Source organism: Protopterus annectens, chromosome 4.part0 (genome assembly GCF_019279795.1).
Source record: "Protopterus annectens isolate FY-2018-M chromosome 4.part0, PAN1.0, whole genome shotgun sequence".
NCBI classification, from domain to species: Eukaryota; Metazoa; Chordata; order Ceratodontiformes; family Protopteridae; genus Protopterus; species Protopterus annectens.
In genome coordinates, this window is record NC_056733.1 from 45,204,419 (window position 1) to 45,228,466 (window position 24,048).

The 24,048-nt window shown below is 40.3% G+C and overlaps 1 protein-coding gene across 1 annotated transcript in view; it reads left to right on the top strand.

Moving 5' to 3' along the window:
- Positions 1–13,883: 13,883 nt before the first annotated feature.
- LOC122800110 (endonuclease V-like) overlaps positions 13,884–24,048 on the top strand; it is a 319,681-nt gene continuing 309,516 nt past the window's right edge. The window contains exon 1 of the mRNA XM_044069631.1: positions 13,884–14,422. Within this exon, the coding sequence (XP_043925566.1) occupies positions 14,379–14,422 (44 nt within the window). The 5' untranslated portion in view covers positions 13,884–14,378. The remainder of the gene's footprint in view (positions 14,423–24,048) is intronic.

Consider the following 24,048-nt stretch of genomic DNA (forward strand, 5'->3'; position numbering starts at 1 on the left):
ATCCTTAGAGTAGTTCCTGAATATTCCAGGGTTAGCTGGGGTTCCAGGTTTTATTTTTATTTCAAAGAAGACCATTTTGTGGTCTGACCTTACCAGAGAAAACATTACACTTGGAGGTGTGCAGCACTCTTCCATATTAGTGAGGACCAGATCCAGTATGGTTATGCCCTTTGTTGGTGTATTGACAATGTGATCCAGGGAGTTTATGTTTACAAAATCCAAGAATCTCTGTGCCTGTGTGTTTGGTGTCATATATGATTCCAAATTAATAGTGGGTCAATTAAAGTCGCTCATAAATATGGTATGGGGTTGGATGGTAAGTGTTTCCAAAAAGTTTCAATACATGGTATGGGTTTCCTGGGTCATAGAGGGGGGACCTAAAGTTTGCAAGGAAGTGGTATTAGATTTTGCCTATGGTGATTTGAACATGGAGATGCTCAAGTGCATTGTCCTGTTTGAAAAGCCTTGAGGTATATTTATTTTTGATGTAAATTGAGACACCACCACTTTTATTCCCTGTCTGTGAAGTAGCTGGCATAAATGTGTGTAAGGCATTATAACCTTGCACTGTTGGTGTGCTCTCCATGGCTTTAAACTATGTCTCAGTGACCACACAGACATCAGCATTCTCTAGATTGAAGAGAACTTTAGGGAGTGGATTTTTGTTTAGGCTTCTAGCACTGAGCAGCAATACCTTTAGATTTTCTTGGCTTTGATTTGCTACAACAGAAGTACTTTCAGTGTGGCATTGCTAAAAAAGGCATTATGGGGAGAGACAATGCTTTAGCTAGTATTTAAAAGCCTAGCGGGGAGAGCTGCAGACCATCCCTGGCAAAGCAGTATCTGTTGACTATCTCCTTCCATGCTGACAAATATTGCACCCCCTTAGAATGACAGCAGAAACTAAGCCAATTATTAAAGTCAATCACCTTTTGTTCATATTGTGGCATCATCCTTGGAGAAGGCAAGATGCTGCTCAATGCTAGGCTCATACCAACCAGGGATGCACATTCCAAGAGCTCCATGGGCTCTAGGGTAAAGAGAGCTTCTAGGGAGTGGAGTTTTTTGTTTAGTCTCCTAGCACTGAGAAGTAATACCTTTAGATTTTCTTTATTTTGATTTGCTATGTTGGAAGTACTTTCAGGTTGGGATTGTCTAAAAAAAGTACTATTGGGATAAACAATGCTTTAGCTAGTATTTGAAAGCCTAGAGGGGAGAGGTGCAGACCATCCCTGGCAAAGCAGCATCTGCTGACCATCTCCTTCCATGCTGACAAATATCGCACCCCCTTAGAACACCAGAAATTAAGCCAGTTATTAAAGTCAGTCATCTTTTGTTCATATTGCGGTATCATCCTTGGAGAAGGTAAAATGGTGCTCAGTGCTAGGCTCACACCACCCAGGGATGCACATTCCAAGAGCTCCATGATGTCTCTCTTCATATAGTCTAGGCAGTATGTCTCAGGTCATTTACACCCACATAGACTATGACTAAGTCATACTGGTACTTCTGGTAAAAATGACCTGACTGTGTGCTTAATGTGGTGGATCCTGGCCCCTGATAAGCAACTAACTGTGACTTTCTCCTTATTAGCCTGGTGAGAGGGACATCAGTGTGTCTTACAATGGAAATTCCAATGACTAGAATATTGGCTTCTGTGGTGGCTTGACTTATGGGTTCAGAAGTAGAGGCTCCATGAGATGTGGCTGTATGTGTTGATGCAAGTGTTTTGAAAGAGTGCATTTGGGGTTGCTGAGGGTGTTTGTTATGTGTACTTTATCTAGGAGGTCTTTGTAGTTTAGGAATGGTCCAAGCAAAGAAAAATCTCATCAGCAATGTGACATTTTTGAATTCTCAGATTGTCTACTGTCAAATACAAAAAATACTACTGTAGATAGAAATATGAGATAAAACCAACTCTGATTTATTGACACACAAGATGTACACTTCGAGCACCTCAGCTAAACAGCCTTCAAAGGAAGTCACCACTGTAGTTAGCGATCGGTCCAAAACTACTTACCTCACTTTCTCTGCTGGTAACAGCAGTAAACAGACTGCTGTTGATTTGTTAAAGGAACCAGCACAAATAGTACTTTGCATCCAAACATCTCTCCATTTTACAGAATGTGGAAAGCATAGAGATAAAACAAGGCCAAACATCAAAATTTGCTTGGTATTAAATGTACAGCTGAAAGTACTGAAACTGGTCTTGTATATTTTCCTGTATTATATCTGGAGCAAAGTCTTGATATGTACGTGCACAGAAGAAAAATAAAATATTGGATTAATCTACTGGATCCAGGCTAATAAGTTTTCCAGGAGTTAAGACAAGGAAAATGTATTGCTGTTCCAGAGCCCAGGAAGCCAGTACCACCTTCTCAAAGTAGACATATATATGCAGATTACAATTTGTCTTATCCAGAGTCTATGTAAATGACTGATGCTAATGCTGATAGACTAAGCTATTGATTGTCAGGCTGCTAAAAGTGAGAGTTCTAACCTGTAAGCAATCTAAATTTGGGATACTGATTTAAAAAGTCAATTTGCTATAATGACTGAACATAGTGTCAAAATATTAAATATACACTTGTCTAAAAATCAAGTGACTTGCTTTTCATTGTTCAATGTATACCTTTTATATCACATAGCATGCCAAGTATAGTCATTGAGTAGTATTTTCTGAATCAGTGAACATAATTTATTTATAGTAAAAATTCATTTAAGCGAGATGGATATATATATATAATATATATATATATATATATATATATATATATATATATATATGGATCTACTTCACTTACCTGAACAGCCACATCACCGACTTTCACTTTGCCGAGACGAAAGGACCAACAAACCAGAATACCGACAAATGGAACACCGACTTTTGACTCAAGGTAAGTAACTGCTTGGCCATCCCGAAAAAGAAAAAAAAAGGACTTTCGTCTTGGTGAAGTGAAAGTCGGTGATGTGGCCATTCAGGTAAGTGAAGTAGACCCATATATATATTACATAGGAAGTAAATATTTGAAATGTTTAATCTCCCACGCCCCTTCTTACACTACCAAAGGTACCAGAACTTGTCAGCAATATGGGATGCATGGCTAGGCTTAAAAAAGCCCCCGTGGTTAGTCACCTATGAACCTAAGCATTTGTAGGTATATTTTTAATGGAGCTGTTAATAAGGTATAATGTAATATGTGATCCTACATTCCAAAAGAGTCTAACTTAATGCTTCATGGTATTAACATCTATGTCATAGCCTCCTACCCAGAAATCTTGACAATATGTACCCCATTACATGTATACATGCTACAACATGTTGGGAAGGGATTTATTTACAGTGATCAGTAAAAGCTAGGGGCGGCTGTGCCGTAGCCTCTTACTGGTTAATCTTTAACAATATACATACTGATGCATCTACACATAGTTTATGAGAGGGAACTGATTTACAGCATTTGTGTAAAATGAAGGCCATCTACAAATTAACATTTTTTTTTGTGAAAAGAGATATAGTTATTATATACATTTCATTTTTTGCATACTGTGCAATCTTCATTCAAGGTGCAATTGTTATTTTGGCACCAGTTGCTGCTACAATCAATTTATGGTTATATGTTTTTCTAATGCTAGTATACTAGCCTCATTTCACACAATCAGTGCTCACATATAACTTTTAATAACTTACCAGTCTACAGCAAGTAATTCTATGTATTACAAACATACTCTGCGCAGTCTTTGTCTCCAGATTGATTTAACATTACCTCTTAAAAGAAAAAAATAAAACAATTAAACACAGATTAACTATTTACAATATAATTTGAGATCGTGGATTAACTAATGACCATGCCAATTTATTTTTACTATAATACAAGTCTTAACACTCAGACCAGAGGTTTCATACCTTGTATCATAATCTATTTTTTAAATAAGTCTGTGTCTTCAGTGCTTTGTTCTCTATCAGTGCCCTCTTCAGAGTATCCATTACAGAATTCCATATAGTCAATTTTTTTACCAGGCAGTTCTGCTTCTCATCTTGAATAGGTGTCAGTTACATATTTTTAGTCTCTGTAATCATCTTTTTTGTATCTCAGATTAATGATTTGTCTTTGGTTTTCTATTTTGTTGTTATGGATTTCTCGGTCACTATCAGCACTAAATATAACAATGTCTTAACCTGTTCTGTACATGTTATTGCATGCTAAGTGGACAAGAACATCTCTTTACTAAGGTTAAATCCCTTTCCAAGTGTAAGACATAGCATATTCTTTAGTTCATTTCTGAACTGAAGTAACTCTATACATTCCCAAAATATATGCTCCAAATAAGCTGATTCTGTAATATTGCACCTCCAACTTATGCTTCTTGTCTGTGGAAACACATTTCAAGTTTTGAAGGGTGTATGCAAACATATTCATGCAAAAAGTTTCTTTTTTCTCAATTTAGTTGCATATTTAGGGATGATACATATTTCCCTCCACTCACCATCTGTAATATTGCAATTTAATATTTCCCTGCTTGCTATTTTCAATTTTATATTGTATTGTTTTCTCAAAAACTACCTTATATATGCTACTTATTAATCTTTTTATGTCTGCCATTTCTTATTTGACCGCAATTCTAAAATATTCTATGTTATTTAACAAATTTGCTATCCACCCTTCACATATCTTCCTTCAGCTGTAATATCAGGCCTGTACACACACACACACACACACACACACACACACACACACACACACACACACACACACACACACATATATATATATATAAGTTGATCTAAGGTCTATAGCTGAAACATTTGTCAAGCACCATCCCATTTTATAACTTCATCTCTCTTCACTACATGCTCCCAGAATCTTTATTCTTTGCTCTTTCTTTTTCAAATACTTATTGTGTTTTCTTCTGTGTCTTGTTACCATATATTGTATGACCTATAGGTGCTATTCTATTTTTCCAAGGCTTAAATTCCTTTAATGTGAAGACACACAATACTTTTATGTATACAAAGTTGTACATAATTCTGTTTATATTTCTTATCTAAATATGTTCAAATTTTCATGTGTGGTCCTATGTTTGTCTCTTCTATGATTATGCATAGCATGTCCTTCCATTTGACTATAGACTCTGAGTCCTGAGTAAATATAATAATTTAAGCTATATGGTCTTGCAGTATGCCTCCAAATCTTATAGTCCCTACAAGTAACAGTTTTGTCACTGGTTAAGTTTACAGAGGTCATAATCAAGATAAAAGTAAGGATGACTTTGTCTGTCATCCCCTAGCACCTCCCACCCTTAACAAGTGCCATTACCAAGGCAAATGAATAACTGCCCACTGGTAGTGCAGATTTGTACACTTCAGGCATTATATTTAATACTATGACCAAAGTCTTCAATTTATCTGGTAAAGTATATTCCTTCTTCTAATAATGTTTCCATGCAACTAACCCAGACAGAAATGATTTAACTTCTTTCTTTTATTATGGTAAGTGAAATACCTTACCATGTAAACATTTTCATTAGACATCAACTGTGTACATTAATTTTTCATGCAGATATGTGGCACAATTTGACCTTGAAAAGAGTAAGGCTAACATATGGTGGCTTATCTAATGACAGCATATGCTAGATACTAAAAATGGTGATCCACTTTGTTGACAAAGTAATGTGAGGATTTTAATAATAATATTTAGAAAGCAATGTTAATGATAAAGAGTTAGAAATACTTTACTGGAACTGAAAGTGCAGTTTACAAGGAAGAAAGCTGCTAAATCTGAGAAAGAAGACACACTCTTGTCTAGAAATGTAGGATGGTCATATGGCAAGGACACTGCCATGCGTAGTATACCAAAAGATTGGACAAGCTACTAGGAAACAGGTTAATGTAACCTAGGAAACTGAACTACGGCTATAATAACTCTTGTGTACTACTAACATAGTACATCTGCTACAAGGCAAGTTAGTACTAACATAGGACACCTGCTAGGAGGCAAGTTAGTTTGCAGTGGGAAACAACTCAGGTGTTAGTAAACTGTTGACACTAAAATAATCAATGGAGTTGGAAGGATAGTCAAATAAAGGCTATTGCAGAAGCTTGTTCATAGTCTGAAATTATGGTCCAAGAAGATGAAAGTTGGCTGGCAGGGGATTGCATTAGCTGGGCTTAAGGTCAGTTAGGATATTTTTGGTGGGGCACTTAAAGATATAAATGTTTTAAAAACTTTTTGGATAGACAAAGTATTAGTCATTCAGAAACTCAAGGTTGAAATCCTGATTCCATTACTACTACAGCTCTATACCCAGAGTGCATTTTACCAGTCAGTAAGGACTTAATCATCATATTTCCATACCAAAGGATGCAGGAGTAAAATATTGAAGTAATTCTAATGTTATTATTATCACTGTACTGGAATAGGCATGGACACGCTCAGGTGTTTTACAAATAGTTAATAGACACACCTTTTGTTTCATTTTTCAGTAATTGTCTTTTGGGTATCAAGATTTCTGACCAGCTATACTCGCTAAATTTTAATTTTGACTTAATTCAGTGTTAAAAGGAGCACCCTGCCACATCAGACTGTTTAGGATTTCTGCATTCACAAACTTTTTCTTCTGCTGGAGTAATTTTAGGTCAGTGGAGTTTACAGTCATCTGCAAACTTAAATAAGTATAGTCAGTGAGTGTTGGCCTGAAAGTCTGAGAAATAAATGCAGAACAGGAGTGGGCTGAATGGTGAGCCCAATGGTATGCCATAGAGCCCAATGGGGATCCCTTTGGTACATTACTGATAATTTTTTAGCTTTTGGAAGTGGCATCTCCAACTCTGTGCTGTATATATTGCATAACCACTACCCAGAATTGTAGGTTGGTTAGACTGAAGGAAGCAGCACCCCACATCCCTGTGCAAGGTTTTATTGTGTAAGACTGGCAGTTCCCAATGAGGCTTTACCACAGTACTGCCATTCAGAAGTTAATGCCAGTACTGTAACTGGAATCAGGACTGAACCACTAAAGCATCAAAATGCTTAGTGGGTGGTATGGTAAGTGTAACAAACTGCTTGTTGCAATGTATATTTGTATTTCTAGCAAATGGTTTGTTACAGTTTAAGATAGAAAAGTTTTTTATGCCCTTTAACTTAAGAGTTCAGGAGCACATATTGGGGAGAATGGGCTTTGCTCCTCATTAGAGGAGCACTAGATGGGGGAAGGTATGTTTTTTGCTTTTCGACTTGGGGGGGGGGGGTTGAGGGGCACCAGACTGGGAAATGACACTAGGAATTAGATAAGCAAGCTATAGCCATGACATTGCCCAAACTTCGGTGGCTGTTTCAAAAAAAAAAATAATGAGTTTAAAGAGGCAGTACCTTCCTTTGAAAAAGAAAAATTGATGAAGGTCCATGTTCAAGAGGATTTCGATGACCAGATTAATGAGTTCTGAGCTAGTACATTCCACAGCTTTACATATGAGGCTAGTGAGACTAATAGGCCAATAATTACCAGGGTCTGTGGTTAGGCCACCATTGCATATGAGCAGTACAATGGCAGATTTCCAGGCTTCAGTAATATAACTGGAGAGGCTTAGAATAAAGAAGTTAAGCAGGATTTCAGAAAGGCCTTGTTTGGTACTGATAGTGAGGCAACCTGTTATGCTTTCTGGGCCCCTGGTTGTGATGGACTTAGATTTGACAAGGCTGAGAGGACTTGTTCCATAGGAAGCTATATGTTGAGTAAATTTGCACTCCGTTTGTCAGCTAGAATATTAGCAATTTCCTTTGTGACAAAGTGGGCAACATTATTGTGGATTAACTCTGAACAGTGTTTGGTATTAGTCCTTAACTTCTAGACATACTTAAAGATTCATAGGTTCATACTAGGCTATCTGCCCTAGGGCATTTATAAGCCTAGCCAGAGTATGTTTGGCTTTCGCCACCCATTTTAAATGAATTTTGCTATGCCCTTTTTCGAGGTTAGTATACTGTGTCTCTGTCTAACAGTGACACAGAAGTGATACCCAGGGTAAACCTACGATCTCCCATCCACTCATCAAGACTCCTCTTGAAGAGAATCAATGAGGGACTCTGCCTAACCTGGACTGGGATTTTATTCCATAGTGAAGGGAGCCTCTGGGTTATAAATCTGTCCCTCCAGCATGTCCTATTTATTTCAGTACCTTGGTTCAAGTCTCTCGAGCGTGTAGCTCGATGGGATTTGGATTTTTTGAGATGCAGCATGTCCCTTAATTCCGGGTTGGACATGGCCTTATACATCAGGCACAGGTCACCTCTGAGCAGGCGGTATGCCACTGAGTAGAGCTGGAGTTTCTTTAACTGGGCAGCATATGGCATCTGTTTCAGCCCTTTGATCCTCTTGGTGAGGTACTTTTGGGGCCTTTCCAGTTGCTGCAGGTGTTTGGTAAGGTACATCCCAAAAGGGGCATTGTACTCGATTATGGGCCTGATGAGGGATGAGTAAAGAGGCACAATGACCTCCCCTAATCTAGATGTGAATCCCTTCATGATTAGGTGGGCTATATAAAATGTTTTTCTAACCACTTTGGCCACATGGTTGTCAAATGAGAGATTGCTATCAACTTGGGTCCCCAGGTCCCTAATTACTTCTTCTGTACTTAATGGATTACCACCTATGTGGTAATTTGTGGGCACTTTGTTTTTGCCAAAGGGGATGACTATACACTTTTGGCGTTTAGCTTGAGGCCATGGCTCTGGCACCAGTTGTCTGTTTCTATGAGGCCCTTTTGGAGGATGCTTGTGTCGGCTGGAGAGTCGATTATGGCGCCCAGTTTGCAGTCATCTGCGAACTTGGTCAGCCACAGTCCTTCCGTGTTGGCCTGTACCTCCGAGAAATATATACCAAACAAGAGAGGTCCCAGGACTGAGCCTTGTGGGACGCCACTTGTAACTGGTTTGGAGTCTGACATGGCTCCAGCAATTCTAACCATGTGGGTTCTGTCCTTGAGCCAGTTTGCAACCCATCTAGTGACATAGGGGTTTATATTTAAGCTGGTGAGCTTATCTATAATGCCCGAGTGGGGTATTGTATTGAAGGCTTTTGCGAGGTCCAGATAGGCTGTGTGGACCACCTTCCCTTCGTCAATGGCCTTGGTGACTGTTTCAAAGAAGTCAACCAGGTTTAAGAGGCAGGATCTGCTCTTAACAAAGCCGAACTGGGTAGGATCCAGTGTCTGTAGGTCCCCAATATCTTTATTTATGAGGTCCATGATGATCCTTTCCATAGCTTTGCAGACCAAGCTAGTCAGGCTTATGAGGCGATAGTTTCCAGGGTCCGTTGAGGCACCACCTTTGTGGAGAGGGACCACTGTTGCTGTACGCCACTCTTTGGGTACATATCCTGTAGTAAGGCTGAGACTGAACAGTAGTTTTATGTTTGGGTTTAGCTCTTCTTGGAGTTCATGTAGGACGCAGCCTGGGACACCGACTGGTCCCATTGATGCTGTGTTTTTTGCTTTGGAGAGGGCGGCTCCCACCTGAGCATATGAGATGTCAGGGGGGCAGCACTCTGCTGGGATAGATATTTGCCCTTTTGGTGGGGAGGGGAGAAGTTTGCGCTGAACCTGTCAGCTAGGATGTTGGCAATGTCTGTGGGTTTGGTGTATTTTTTGTCATTTTGGACTAATTCTGAGCATATCTGGGAATTCCCACCCAGGTTCCTAACATAACTAAAGAAAGCCTTGTGATTATCCTTAGTGTCCTGTGCAATTTTTCTCTCGAAGCTGGCCTTTGACGATTTTATGAGTGCCCTTAGTTTTTGCTAATACTGATCAGAGATGCCTTCCCTTTTTGGGATTTTGCTCTATCATGTAGTAGCTTCCTCCTTCTGTTGTATAGTTTGTTTATGGCTGGGGTCCACCAGACAGGTCGTCTGCCTTTGGAGGATTGGGTCTTGGTTTTATTTGGGAATGCATGATCCATGCATTCCTGAAGGTGTTCATAGAATGCATTTATAAAGGATTCTGCGGTCTGGGCTGTATTTTCCACAGGCCCGGGGGCTTTGAAGGATTCCACCTCGGTTTTGAGGAGTGTGAAATTTGCTTTAGAGAAGTTTTTCACTGTGGTTTTCTGGGCAGGGGGTAGGGTCGGGATGTGAATATCCAGTGAGATCAGTTTATGGTCTGATCTTACCAGTGAGGGATACACTTCTGGTCTGGAGCATAGAGTCCCCATGTTGGTGATGATCAGGTCCAGTATGTTTTCCCCTCTTGTGGGAGTGGTAACAAGTTGTTCCATAGCATTTGAGTTTATGAATTCTAGGAACCTTTGGGCAAGGGTGTTGGAGCTAGAGTAATGCTCCCAATCTATGTTTGGGTAGTTGAAGTCGCCCAATATAATGGTGTTCGGAGAGACCTTCATATTTTCCAGTGTTCTCAGGAAGGTCGAGTGGGGTTCCTGGGTTTGGGGGGGTGGTCTGTAGCAGGCTATAAACTGGAAGGCAGTTTTACCCACTGTTAGTTACACATGGATAGTCTCTGATGCTTCGTGCTTTGCCACCAACCTGGAGGTGTGGGTATCTTTGATGAATATCGATACTCCTCCTCCTTTTGTGGTTCGGTCCAAGTTTTGGGGCCGAAAAGCATGGTATGAGGTATAACCTGGTAGTGCTGGGGTGCTCTCGGGAGTCCTGAACCAGGTTTCTGTTACTGGACAGATATCAATGTTCTCCATGCTAAGGAGAGTTTCGAGTGCGTGTATCTTGAGGTTTAGACTTCTGGCATTAAGTAGCATTACTCCTAGTTTCTTATCCTTTGTGATACCTATGGAGGTGGGTTTGTCTTTTGAGCCTTGCCTAAAAAAGGCACTATGGGGGTAGCAAGAGCCTTTGCCAATATCCGAAAGCCCAGGGGTGACAGGTGCAAGCCGTCCCTAGCAAAGCATCGTGGCTTGTCGTGCATATCATCCCAAGCTGACGGGCATTGGATCCCCTTTGAATGACACCAATACTTAAGCCAATTGTTGAAATTGATCATCTTGTCTTCATATTGTGGCATCATTCTTGGTGAGGGTAAGATGCTACTCAAGGTCAGGGTCATACCAGCCTGGGCTACATGCTCAGAGAGCTCCTCTATATCTATTTTCATGTAGTCCAGGGAGGTACGTCTCAGGTTATTCACACCAGCATGGACAATGACTGAGTCATATTTGTACTTGCCTTGGAGTGACCCGAGTGCTTGTGTTATGTGGCGGATCCTAGCGCCAGACAGGCTGCTCACCGTGACCTTCTCCTTGTTCAGCCTGGTGAGCGGGACGTCAGTGTGCCTGACGATAGAGTCACCTATTACAAGTGTATCAGGTGTGTTGTTTAGCCTTAAGGGCTGTGACTGTTCGGCACACTGGCTTTGTGAGATATGTGTTGCACGTGTTTTGTTTTGGGGTAGCGGTTGCTTGGGTGTCTGCTTTGGAGGTCTCTGCTGCTTAGGCAGATCTTTATTTAGAGCCTCCGAGTATGTTTTTGTGTGATTATGTGTTTGGTTTGCTGTCGTGGTAGGTCTATGTGAGACTGGAATTGTAGTGAGTGTGGTTTCCTTCTCCTCCTGACTGGTTATGCCAGTACTGAGTTGAGAGAGCTTAGCCTCCAGTTTGGCTATATGGTTGCATCTCTCACATGTGTTGGAATTTGTTGGGAGGAGGAGAGGGTTGTCTGTGTACATGAGGCAGTTGTAACATTGCCTCAAGATTCCCATATTCACCAGCTGGACCGGAGAGGAGATTGACAACGGACCTTTGGACATGCTAGAATAATATTGGGAATTCCTTTATAATTGAAAACAAGGGCCAATGGGGAGTGAGGGTGTAGTGCTTTTAATTTTTAGTGCTGACTTATAATTGCTTTAGTGAGCAAGTGCCAGGTAACAAGTGCAATGTGTTACAGGTAACTTAAATGCAAAAACGACAAACAGTAACTTTCTTTCAAGCGAAGCAAGGAAATAAGTACAGTAAGCAATGCAGATATCACTAGGGATCCACAGAAGCGCTGAGAAGCCGCGTTTTAGGTGGAATTAGCGTTCCAGGGAAATAACAAGCATACAACCAAAGCTAGATTCAGCAGGTCTGGATCTAGTCTATGCTACAGCAAACAAGGTGTACCAATTTCAGTAAGATACAGTTCAAATATTCAGGCACTATAAACCTTTAACCAGAAATTCCCAGCTCAGAAGGGCAGAGTCCAGCCTCTCCTCCCACAAGAGTGCAGACCACGAACCTTCTTAAAGTAAAATAACTGGCCTGAAGCCCAAGTGCTTAAACCAGAACTAATACACTTTAAGAATAACAGACACTGAGCTCTCAATCAGCAGTTGTCAACTTAGAAGGATGAAAGCTACCTGTCCTGTCACCATGGTGCATGCCACAAACCTTCCTAATGTAGAACAACTGGTCTGAAGCCCAAGTGCTTAATCCAAAAGACTTAGAATGATAGCTACACTTTAACCAAGTTACTACCAAGCAGTAATAAATACAACTGAATACTTTAAATAATGCCTGGATTAGTGCTCAAGTTATACAAACAAAGCTAGATTCAGCAGGCCTGGATCTAGTCTATGCTACAGCAAACAAGGTGTACCAATTTAGTAAGAAGCAATTCAGATATGCATGCACTATAAGCCTTCAACCAGAAATTCCCAGCTCAGAAGGGCAGAGTCCAGCCTCTCCTCCACAAGAGTGCAGACCACAAACCCTCTTAATGTAAAATAACTGGCCTGAAAGCCCAAGTGCTTAAACCAGAATTAATATACTTTTAGAATAACAGACACTGAGCCCTCAATCAGCAATTCCCAACTTAGAAGGACGTAAGCTACCTGTTCTGCCACTACAGTGCAGACCACAAACCCTCTCAATGTAAAACAACTGGCCTGAAGCCCAAGTGTTTAAACTAAAAGGCTTAGAATGAGTTACACCAAGCAGTAATAAATACAATTAAGAACTTTTAAGATGACGCAAAAGCAAAATAAAGTAGGAAGAAACACAAGTACAGTAAAAGCAGATGAATTTTTTTTTTTGTAGTTTTTTTGTAGTTATTTTGGGTTTTAGTGGCTATTTTAAGTTTATATTCAGCTTTAAGCTTCCTAATGGTTCCCTGGTGATCATTAGCCTAGTATATAACGATGAACCTTATCTAGTACATCCTATCACAAGAAAAATGTCTTGTTAAATTAAAAATTACAAATAACTTGAGAATTATCATACTACTGTGGTATCGTAGATGTTCAAATCCCTCTCAGTCTCTAAGAGCATTAGAAATCTGGACAAAGCCAAATATAATGAGGGGACACAGATCCAAAATCAGGCCAACTTTTACATATTGCTCTTATAAACTTAAAAAGTTGCTAAAATGATACATTTTGTATTAGCATGCATTTTCTGAAGTATATGAAGTCTCAACTCAATGTATGCCATTATTTAGTGACATCAGTGTTCAAAGATTTGCAATTTTTTGACAAACCATAAAAATGAGACAAAAATCTGGGCAGTCAAGAAGTATGGTTCTAGTCAAATGCAACACCCAGCTGTCGAAGTCTGAGCTGTGGACATTACAATTGAAGACAACTGCTTAGGATTACCTCTTTGGGCAGTTGTGTCCTGAAAAAGAAAAAAAAAAAAACTAAAAAATGGCAAACGTCCTGAGATTTTAGGGTTAAAGATATTTCCTAAGTTTTCTTTAAAAGTTTCATAAAACTGTTACTTTGTATCTGAAACACCTGTTATAAGAATTTGATATGGTTACTAACTGTCCCACTTTGGACAGTTGTGTCCTGTAAAGAAAAAAAAAACATGGCAAATGTCCTGAGATATTAAGACAAAACATATTTCCTAACGTTTCTTTAATAGTTGCATAAAACTTTTATTTTGTATCTAAATATTATGAAACGGCAGAAGCAACTGAAATGATAACAAGAATAAGCTTGTTGGCAAAAAAGTGAAGTCGCGTCCTTTGCACTGGCCGTTCGCATGGTTTGTCCTGCAAAATCTCACGTTCTACAAAAAGTTCCACTTTGGGCATTTGGAAAGGTGGCAACCTAAACATCGAATAAGCACTCGCATTCTACTAGACTAAGCTTTTAATCTGGTAAACGTTCTGTCATTTGCACTAGCCGTGGGTATCCTTTGTCCGCACAATCTCACGTTCTGCAGAAAATGCTCCACGTTGAGCATTTGAAAATGCAACCCTACAACTACTATGATAGTCTATGATCCAGCCCTCTCAATGACATTTAGTAAAATAAATACAAACAACGAAACGCGATCTAAACCTGCAGAAGATAGTAACAGAAGGAAGGTAGGAACCGACAACAAACGGAACTGACGTCCACTTTGGGAACTATTAATGTTCACCAGGAAGTCAATATGGCTGAGGCGTGCCAGCAGACGGTGTTACAAAAATGGGAGAGGTACGGAGTTTACAACTGTACAAAGAGGGTCCTTGTGCACAACAGAAGTTTTGTATAATCTGTTGGAGGAGCTGCATCTTCCGGAAGGATAGCTTTTACAATGGGAGTTTTATTTCTTTAAAACTTGTCAGTTTTTTCTTTATAATTTTATTGTTTGCTTCTTTAAAGGCATGTTACTAAGTAGGAGGTTTATAGTCAGTAGATAACGAAAGACTGTTTATTCCTCTGAAATGTGCATTCATACACGCCCACTTTTTACTAACTTTCTTATTAAGGAATAAAATAGTTGCTGTGTGTACATGATAGGAATGTAGTATTTGTGTCTTTTTAATAAGCGTTCTCGTTTTGGGTGTCTGTCATCACCAGGTTGAGAGAAGGAAATCTTAACGGCTGTATCATTCATAAAATTATGATTCTTTAAAGGACAGCGGCATTAAATGGTGTTTATGTATGTATTTATTTCTGCAGGTGTTTTATTTATATATTTTTGTTTATTTGTTTGTTAGCCAGAGTATGATGAGCCAGAGTAGAGCACTGGTCAGAGGCATGACCAATGGCAGGCTCAGCCCGGGTTCCATTAACAGAGTATATAATATAATGTAAAGGTTCATGGTGGTTATTTTTACATTACATTAACTTAAGAATAAATACAACATAACTTTGGTGTTAAAGTGTAACATTTGGAAAGAGATTTTACAACAGAGATAAAACAAAGATAAAAAAGTTATCTAAGGCTGTATGGGAGAAACTAACCAAAGTAGTGAGTGCTTTTGTGGGGTTATGTATATATTTACAGTGTGGATAATTCTTTAGTTAGAGTGAGGTAGAAAATGAAAAGTTGAGGTGTTGGTAAGTGTATTCTGTGGTCACTTAGATGATGTGCACGGTACACTTATTTTGATGTGTAAGAAATTGTTTGAGGTTAGTTAGTTTTTAACTACATCATGTTAAACCAGGCACTTCTTCCATGTGTTCTGAGCGTTTTATGCTCTAACTTCCGGAGTGTGAAAGAGAGTAGACCACTGTTTATTGACGTTTTTGCAGTGGTAGACTACTGTTGAAGGCATAGAAGAACTCTTGATGTCTTTCTATTATCACCATTGCAGTATCCTTTACAAAAGGAATGTCCACCCTGAGCAGCCTGACACTTGACCTGTATAAATTAGCTTAAAAGAGATCTTGTTTGTGCCATACATCACATTTATGATCCCTGCACAGAATGTAAGGCATAAAAGGGAAGCATAGCTGCAACTACCTAGAACTTCTTTTGCTGCCAGTTAGAATGCCATTGGTTTGAATCCTTTACTCCCTTGGATAATACTCATCTTTTTTGGGACTGCTGCTGCTGAAGTGTGTCTCTCTTCAAGAGAAAGGCAAAGACTTGCAAGACCTTAAACATGTTTTTGTCTCTCCTATCCCTAAATTTCAGAGGAATTATACTTCTAGGTCTGCTTTTCTCAGGCAATGTCGCCAGGCCTGTAAGGGTGGGAGGCGGGCCTGCTGTGCTAAGGCATCTCAGATTTCTGTGGTCCAGAAGCCTCCTTTATCTGATAAGCCTGTTTCTGTTTGACCATTCATCGCCTTTAGACCAGGTTCCTTTGTCCCTTCAGCTCCACTTTGTCTTCCAAATTGATATGTCATCATTTCTGACTCGTGGGTTCTCTCTGTCATCTGTCAGGGTTACTTTATGGTATGGAAATCTCTTCCTCCTTTTTCTGGGATTCAACATCCTCTTTTAGAGCTATTTCCTCATGTCCTGGAGGCTCTAGCATCTGTTGAACCAAGAGACCATTCAAACTTTCCCCCTTCCCAAAGTGGGAAGAGGTTTTTATTCCATGATGTCCCTGGTTCCTCGAAAGGAGGGTACTTGGAGACCTATTTTGGATCTCTCCTTTTCAGATACTTACTCTAAAAACTCTGTTTACTCTTTTATATTACCTCAGGCTTTTCTGATGTCCTTGGATATGAATGCTGCTTACTTTCATATCCCTATTTGCCCTTTCTTCAGGAAGTTTTATGCTTCTCTGTGGCTTTCTGTCATTTTCAGTTCTCTACGTTTTGCCCTCTGCCCTCTCTACCACCCCAAGGATATTCACAAAATGCTCAGCTTCCTGTGATTGCTTTCTACAAGCTCTAAGGCATTCAGATTTTTCCATATTTAGATAACCTGTTACTTTAGGAGCCTTCTCCTCCTATTCGATTGTTGCAGGATCTGCAGTTCACTGTCTCTCTTCTTGAAAAGTCTGGGGTTTCTGTCAACTTCCAAAAGTCTGTCTTGACTCCCTCTCAGGATGTGTATCTGGGATGCAGGATACAGATGGTACCAATGTTGGCCTCTGTTCCTCCTCCAAAGGTATTGTTGACAGCCTTCTTTCATTCATCCTCTTCTTCTGACTGCTAGGGAGTTTCTTTGGGCCCTGGAATTCATGGCCACTTCTATTCCTTTGCTTCCTTTTGCTAGACTGCATATATGAAAGTTTCAGTGGTACCTCAAGTCAGTTTGACTGCAGCATTGTCACTCTGATTTTCAGTGTACCTCTCCTTTCCTGTCTCAAGAAGGAAGATGAGTGGTGGATTCAACAGTTCACTGTCGACCCAGGCCACCCTTTTCAGCCTCCAGTCCCTTCTGAAGCTATTCACTGATGCATTAGGCATAGGGTGGGGGGCATCTCTTGGTCATCTAAAGATTCAGGGTCTTTGGCCTCCTCATCAGAAATCAGACCATATCAACATCAAAAGGGTGAGGGCTCTGATTCTGGCCCTTCATGCTTTTCACCCCATGTTCTCTGTGGAGCCCCTTGAAGGTGTACAACGACAACATTACAGTGATGTGGTACATCAGCAAGCAGGGGGGCATGAAATCTTACCTCCTCTGCAGGATGGCACTTCTTGTGACAGACTCTCTGAACAGGCCCAAAACACAGGCTCATGAATAGCTGCTTCACAGAGAAGTGTTTCTGGACATTGTCTATCGGTGGGGTATTCCTCATATAGATCGTTTTGCCTCCCTTCTGAACGGGTAACATCCTCTCTTCTGTTCCAGAGTGCCATGCCATCTGGCCTGGAAGATGGATGCCTCTCCTATTACTTGGAAGAGGTTTTTTTATGCTTTACCTGCTCTTCATTTGGCTGAGACAGCTTTTGTTCCCCCTCTTAATGTATCTGGCCAGGGGCATTCATCACAAGTTACCTCACCGGTTGGATCTCCTCACACAGGACAAGGGGTCTCTCATCAATCCCCAGTTATCCACTCTGCAACTGACATTGTGGGAGATAAGGTTTTGACCCTTAGGCACCTCTTTTCTGAGGACGTGCTCAGAGTTTTATAGGAAGCAAGGAAATCCTTGACCAGAAAATCTTGTATGTCCCAATGGAGGAGATTTTCAGTCTGGTGCTGCTGGTAACCAGGACCCTTTTTCATTGGGGTCCCTCTGGTCCTGTCTTATTTGTGTGACTTGCTTCAGTCTGACTTGGGTCTATTCTTTTGTGAAGGCCTATTTGTTAGTCATTCTGCTTGTCTGCCCTTGAATCCTCTCTTGACTTCATGTTTTGAGGTCAAGCAATTTTTTAAAAGACTTCTTTCATATTAGGCCTCCAAGAAATCCTATTCCTCCTCCTCCTCCTTGGACCTTAAGTTTGTTTTGGAAAAATTGACTCTCTACTCCATTTGAGCCTGTAGGTTCTGCTTCTTTGCAACACTGTACCTGAAAGACTTGTTTTGTTGCTGGCTGTTACTTCTGCTCACAGGGTTTCTGAGCTCCCGACTCTTATGGCCATTCCTCGTTATTTATTTCCCACAGGGACAGGGTGTCTCTCTGTACTAATCCTCCTTTTATGTCCAAGATAGTCTCGAGTCAGTTAGCACAACTCCCTTCCTTTATCCCTTCTCTGCAGTCTGCTACTGACAGGGTCCTGCATACCTTAGATTTGCACAGACAGCTCAGGTACTATTTTGTTTCCTCTTATCCCAGGTCTTTAGGTATGGCTGTTTCTAAGCAAGGCATCTTCTCCTGGATATCTAAGGCTATTTTTTTTTTATTCTTTTCATGGCAAGTCTCTGTCTGCTTCTGTCAGAGCTCATCCCACTAGGGATGTTGCCTGTTTTGGTGCCTTCTTCTAGGGGTTGGACACCAGTTCCGTACTTGAAACTGCTGCTTGGTCTTCAGTGCATATCTTTACTGCATTATAAGTTGGATATTGTTTCTAGGGCCAGCGCAGGCTTTGCTGAAACCATTTCATGTGGGTTTGTTGAGGGCTCTTCTCAGCCTTCCACCTCCCATTCTTTTTCTTGAGCTTTTTAACTCTCCCTTCTGTACTGAATACTGCAACAGTGATGTAGAAGGTCATACTACAGTTGTGTAAAATCTTACCATAACATTAGATGTCCATCTCTTCACTGTTGCAGTATTTGCTTCCTCCTTTCAACTCCCTCTTGCTTGCTCTGCATTTTTTCCTTCTGAATGTGCGTGGACTCCTTTGTCCTATGACAGCTGTTTTCTTCTGGACAATTCAGTTCTAGGTAGTTGCATCCGTACATCCATTTTATGCCCTATGTTCTGTGCAGGGAGCATAAATGTGATGTACGGTACAAACAAGATCTCTCAAGTTTATTTATACTGGTCCAGCGATGGGCTGCCCAGGGTGGGACATCCCTTCTGTACCGAATACTGCAACAGTGAAGAGAAGGACATCTACTCTTATGGTCAGATTTTACACAACTGTACTTTCTAAAATTCCTGGTCATCTTTGCATAGTGATGGGTTGTACTGGACTTCATTGAGCTTACTCCCATCACTATTGTGTGTTCAGAATTATTGTTTGTGGTAGCACTTCACTCCAGACACACACTTACTATGCTTTTACATTAGAGGACTGAGATTATTTATCTAGTGGCTGTAGGTGTTTACCTGGTCTTTCTGAGCTGGCAAATCCACAAAAGGGCTCTAAGTATTTTTTCTTTGCACTTCTCTTATAACTGTGATTGTCCTTCAGAAGTTTGAAAAAAGTTTGCTGCTGCTTTGCACTGTATTGTATTTTACTACTGCGTTTGTTGCACTTTGACTGTATTTCATAGCAACTGCTGTTTTTGCTTAATTTAAGAAATGAAATGTTTCTGATGTTTAATTCTGTTGCTTTTATTAATTCAAGAAAAACTGTGCTGCTTTTTACACTGTTGCTTATTTAATTTAAAAAAAAAAAAAAATATATATATATATATATATATATATATATATATATATATATATATATAGCCTGCCTTTTTTCTGTAGTCCTTTTGACCTTCTGTTGGATTGGACTCAGACCGGTTGAATACAGTTCTGTTTTTTATATTAAGCACTAAAAATCAGGACATCTTTTTTGGAGAAGCCCACCCCCCCAATGCCCTTGTGGCAGAAGCACCCAGCAGGACTATGTAATTGAAGGTTACTGGTTCAGGGCTCAGTTTGAGATATTTCATTGGTTTCTTTCTATTAGCTGCTTTGTTCTTGATGAATAGTGCACCACTGGGCAGAGGGGGTAACTCTTGGTGGTTGTAGAAGGAAAAGCGCCAACAGAAGTATTTTCTCTTAGAAGCAGCTGCTGTCTATCAGAGCAGTTCTTGAATAGCTCTCAGCTGTTCAGTGACAGTGAACCACCCAGCAGAGATTTTACCTCTTGCCTATCAATGTCAGACCCTATAGATCCTCTTTAGTAGACCTCCTACTGTACACCCCATAGGTTGGTCACCCTAAAATAGCTCCCTGCCTGATACCCCCATCTTTTTCTCCGTATCTGCTGAGATACCAGGTTAAAGCCTTGCATTATGGACTGCCCATTTCCCTCTGTTTCTTCTGCCAGCCTGTGTACATGGGCTTTTTGAGGCAGTGTAGCAACTGCCTCATGTACACCAACAACCCTTACTCCTAAATCACTCTGGTACAATTTGTGAGAGGTGCTCCTACACTAAGAAGCTGGAATCACTGCTCTCTTGCACCCAGAACAGCAACACTGAATAGATTGTCGTCTCACACACCATGACTCCTGTTCGTAATATGTACCCAAAACATAAGCCTTCATATGCAGAGGTACTCTGCAGAAAACTAAACACCAGAGACTTCCAAAACACAAACATGCTGCACCCAATACACACAACACTAGCACGTGTGTCTCACCAAATAAGCCCTTAAGGCAATGTGCAACTATTCCAAATGTTTTAGTTGTAGTTAACTCTGTAATGAGACATACAGATGCCCCACTCGCCAAGATGCCCCACTCACCAGGTTGAACAAGAAGGTTACGGTCAGCTGCCTATCTGGTGCAAGGATTCACTGGATCACACATGTACTCGTGTCTCTCAAAAACAAGTACCATTATGACTCCAACATAGTTCATGTTGGTGTGAATGACATGAGATGTACCTCTCTGAACTATATGAAGAGAGATATGATTGAGCTCTGGGTATGTCCCTACCCTTGATCAGTATTTTACTCTGTCCTAGGATAATACCACAATATAAACAGAAAATGATTGACTTCAGTAATTGGCTTAGTTCCTGGTGTCATTCTAAGGGGATCCAGTTCCTGTTAGCCTGGAAGGACATGGTGGATAGACTACGCTGCTTTGCCAGAGATGGTCTTCACCTGGCACCTCTAGGCTTTCGGTTGCTGGTTAAGGCACTTGCCTCCCCCGTAATGCCTTTTTTAGGCAAGGTCACAACAACAAAAATCCCGATGTGAAAATATCAGACACAAAGAAACTAGGTGTCATGCTGCTAAACGCTAGGAGTTTAAATCAGAAACTGCACTCTCTGGAAACCCTCCTCTCTCTGGAAGATGCTGATGTCTGTGCAGTCACAGAAACCTGGTCCATGGCTGCAGAAAGTACCCTGGCCTTGCAAGGCTACAGTGCCTTCCATACTTTCAGACTGCAAATCGAAGGTGTGAGAACTAAAGGAGGTGAAGTATCTATCTTCATGAAAGATAATTCCACCTATAGATTGGTTAGATAAGAGAACACTATGGAGTTACTGACCTCCCTTCAGGTCATCATTAGTTACAGGTCCCCTTCCATGAACCAAGATGCCCGCACAGCTTATTTAGACCTACTTGGGACAGTTAAGGTACAGAAAAAAACACACTGAACGACTGGAGAAACGGTCACCATCCACTTTTACTGTGTTACTAGCCATGGGATCTTACAATTGCAGTACCAGTGGAGTTGTTTATGCCATTGGATGTGATTGTCTACCTGTAAAGTGGTATATAGGCCAAACCAGAAGAATGGTGAAAAGAAGAATTATGGGGCATTTGGGGGATGTGAGGCATGGTAGGCTTAATAATCCTGTGGCCCAGCATTTCCACGCTGTTCACAATGGAAACACTAGCAGTTTATTATTTTCTCTTTTAAACAAACATGCAGTACAAGGCATGGAATATGGGTGCATTTTAAGGATGGAAAGTATATATATTATTAATTTTGGAACATTATGGCCCCATGGGCTTAATATGGAGTTAGATTTACATGTATAGGATGAAATGTTTCAGTATGCATTATTTTGTAAATGCATAGACATGTAGGATGAATGATTTATATGTATAGGGTAAAATATTTAAGTATTTGTTGATCTAAAGATGTACAGGTGCATTGGCATGAACTTCTTAAATTAAGATAAATGCAATAGGAATGTAAGGGGTTGCATTTTAAAAGTTTTTTGATGGACTTTTAATGTTTCTGAAGCTCTTTAATTGCTTAGGATGCACTTTAGATTTAAATTTTCTGGATTTACTGATTAATTGATCAACCAATTCCAGTTCATGTGAGGCAGAGCACTTCACTGAATCTCTTCAAGAAGAATCTCGATAGGTGGATGGGGGATCGTAGGTTTGTTCCAGGGATTACTCCCGTGTCACTATTAGACAGAGGCACAGTAAACTAAACCTTAAAAAGGTCACAGTATACTCAAATCAAGGGGTGGTGTAAGCCATCCAGAATCGGGCTAGGCTTATAATTGCCCCAAGGCAGATAGCCTAGTATGAACCTATGAGCCTGTGAACCATTGTAGGGCAAAATGTTTTAGAATTTGTTAATCTAGAGATGTATAAGTGCTTTTGTATGAACTTGTATTTTAAAAGTTTTGTTTATGCACTTGAAATGTTTCTGAAGCATTTTAATTCCTCAGGATGCACTTTAAATTTTCTCGACTCACTGTTTAATTGATCAACCATTGCAGAGTAAAATGTTTTAGTGTTTGTTAATCTAGAGATGCATAAGTGCTTTTGTATGAACTTCTTAAATTTATAATGTTAAATGCAATAGGAATGCAAGGGTTGCACTTTATATGTTTTGATGCACTTTAAATGATTCTGAAGTACTTTATTGTTCAGGATGCACATTAGACTTTAACTTTCTTGACTCACTGATTAATTGATCAATTATTGTATAATTGAATTGAATAATGAATGTAGTGAAATGTACATAAAGCACACCATTCTTGTGCATGATTTTTCCCTGGAAGGCTTGATGCCGAAGTACTAGGAACACAGTGAATGGTGACCGTTTCTCCAGTTCAGTGTGTTTTTTCTGTCCTTGGTGAGTTGGTTCGTGGAGTGGTGCTTTTACAGTTAAGGTACAACCTAACACCCTATTCATGGGTGACTTTATTTATCTTTCCATTAATTGGGAAAATTATGAGCCCAAACTCACTCGCACAAAAGTTCCTGGACTTTAACTGAAGTGCCTTGTAACAAATAGTGCACCACCCCACAAGGGGCTCCAGTATTCTAGAACTGGTCCTCACCAATATGAGTGACCGATGTAATGCCTCAAATGTAGGACCCACACTGGTTAAATCCAACCATAAATCTGTCATTTTGAAGTAGCAATAGCACCAGAACTCCCCAAAGGAGAAGTCAGGCTAAAATACTTCACCAAAGCTAACTATAACCTCCTAAGGGAAGGTATAATTGACTTCCAAGCTCCAGTTTCCACAGATGGCATTGACGGCTGTATTAAGGTATACACTGATGCCCTCTATAAACATCTACACAAATGTGTAGACACAGCTGTGCTGGATAAGATTAAAGCAAGATCCTCAAGGAAAAACAAACCATCTTGGTGGATGTCTATCATTAATAAATTATCCAATAAGTGAGAAAGCGAGAGTTAAGTGAGATCCCAGAACTGGAAGAGCACCGTCCTCAGCCTAAGCAAGCAAATAAGATGACTTGTAAAATCTTCAAAGAGCAACTGTGAGAAAAATTTAGCAGCCATAGCCCAGGGTAACAGTAAGGCTTTCTTCAGGTACGTCTGCATCCTAAAAAGTAGGACTCAGATGTGTGGTGAAATTGTGGATGGCATCACACATACTGACCCTGCAGATATTGCAAACCTGCTAGCAGATAGGTTTGGGAAAAATTCCCTCCCATCCTCCCCAAGCATACCATAAACCACCTCTTCATTATCCCCTCCTCCTCCCTGCATCTCCAAAGAGCAAATAATCAATGTTCTCTCGTGGGTTAAGAGCACATCCTGCATGGGACTAGATGGCATTCTGGTCTGCGTTCTTAATGTTCTCTAACGAGCTAGTTACGCCATTAAGCACTCTATTCAACCACAGCCTGAGTACTGGCTTTGTCCCCACAGAATGT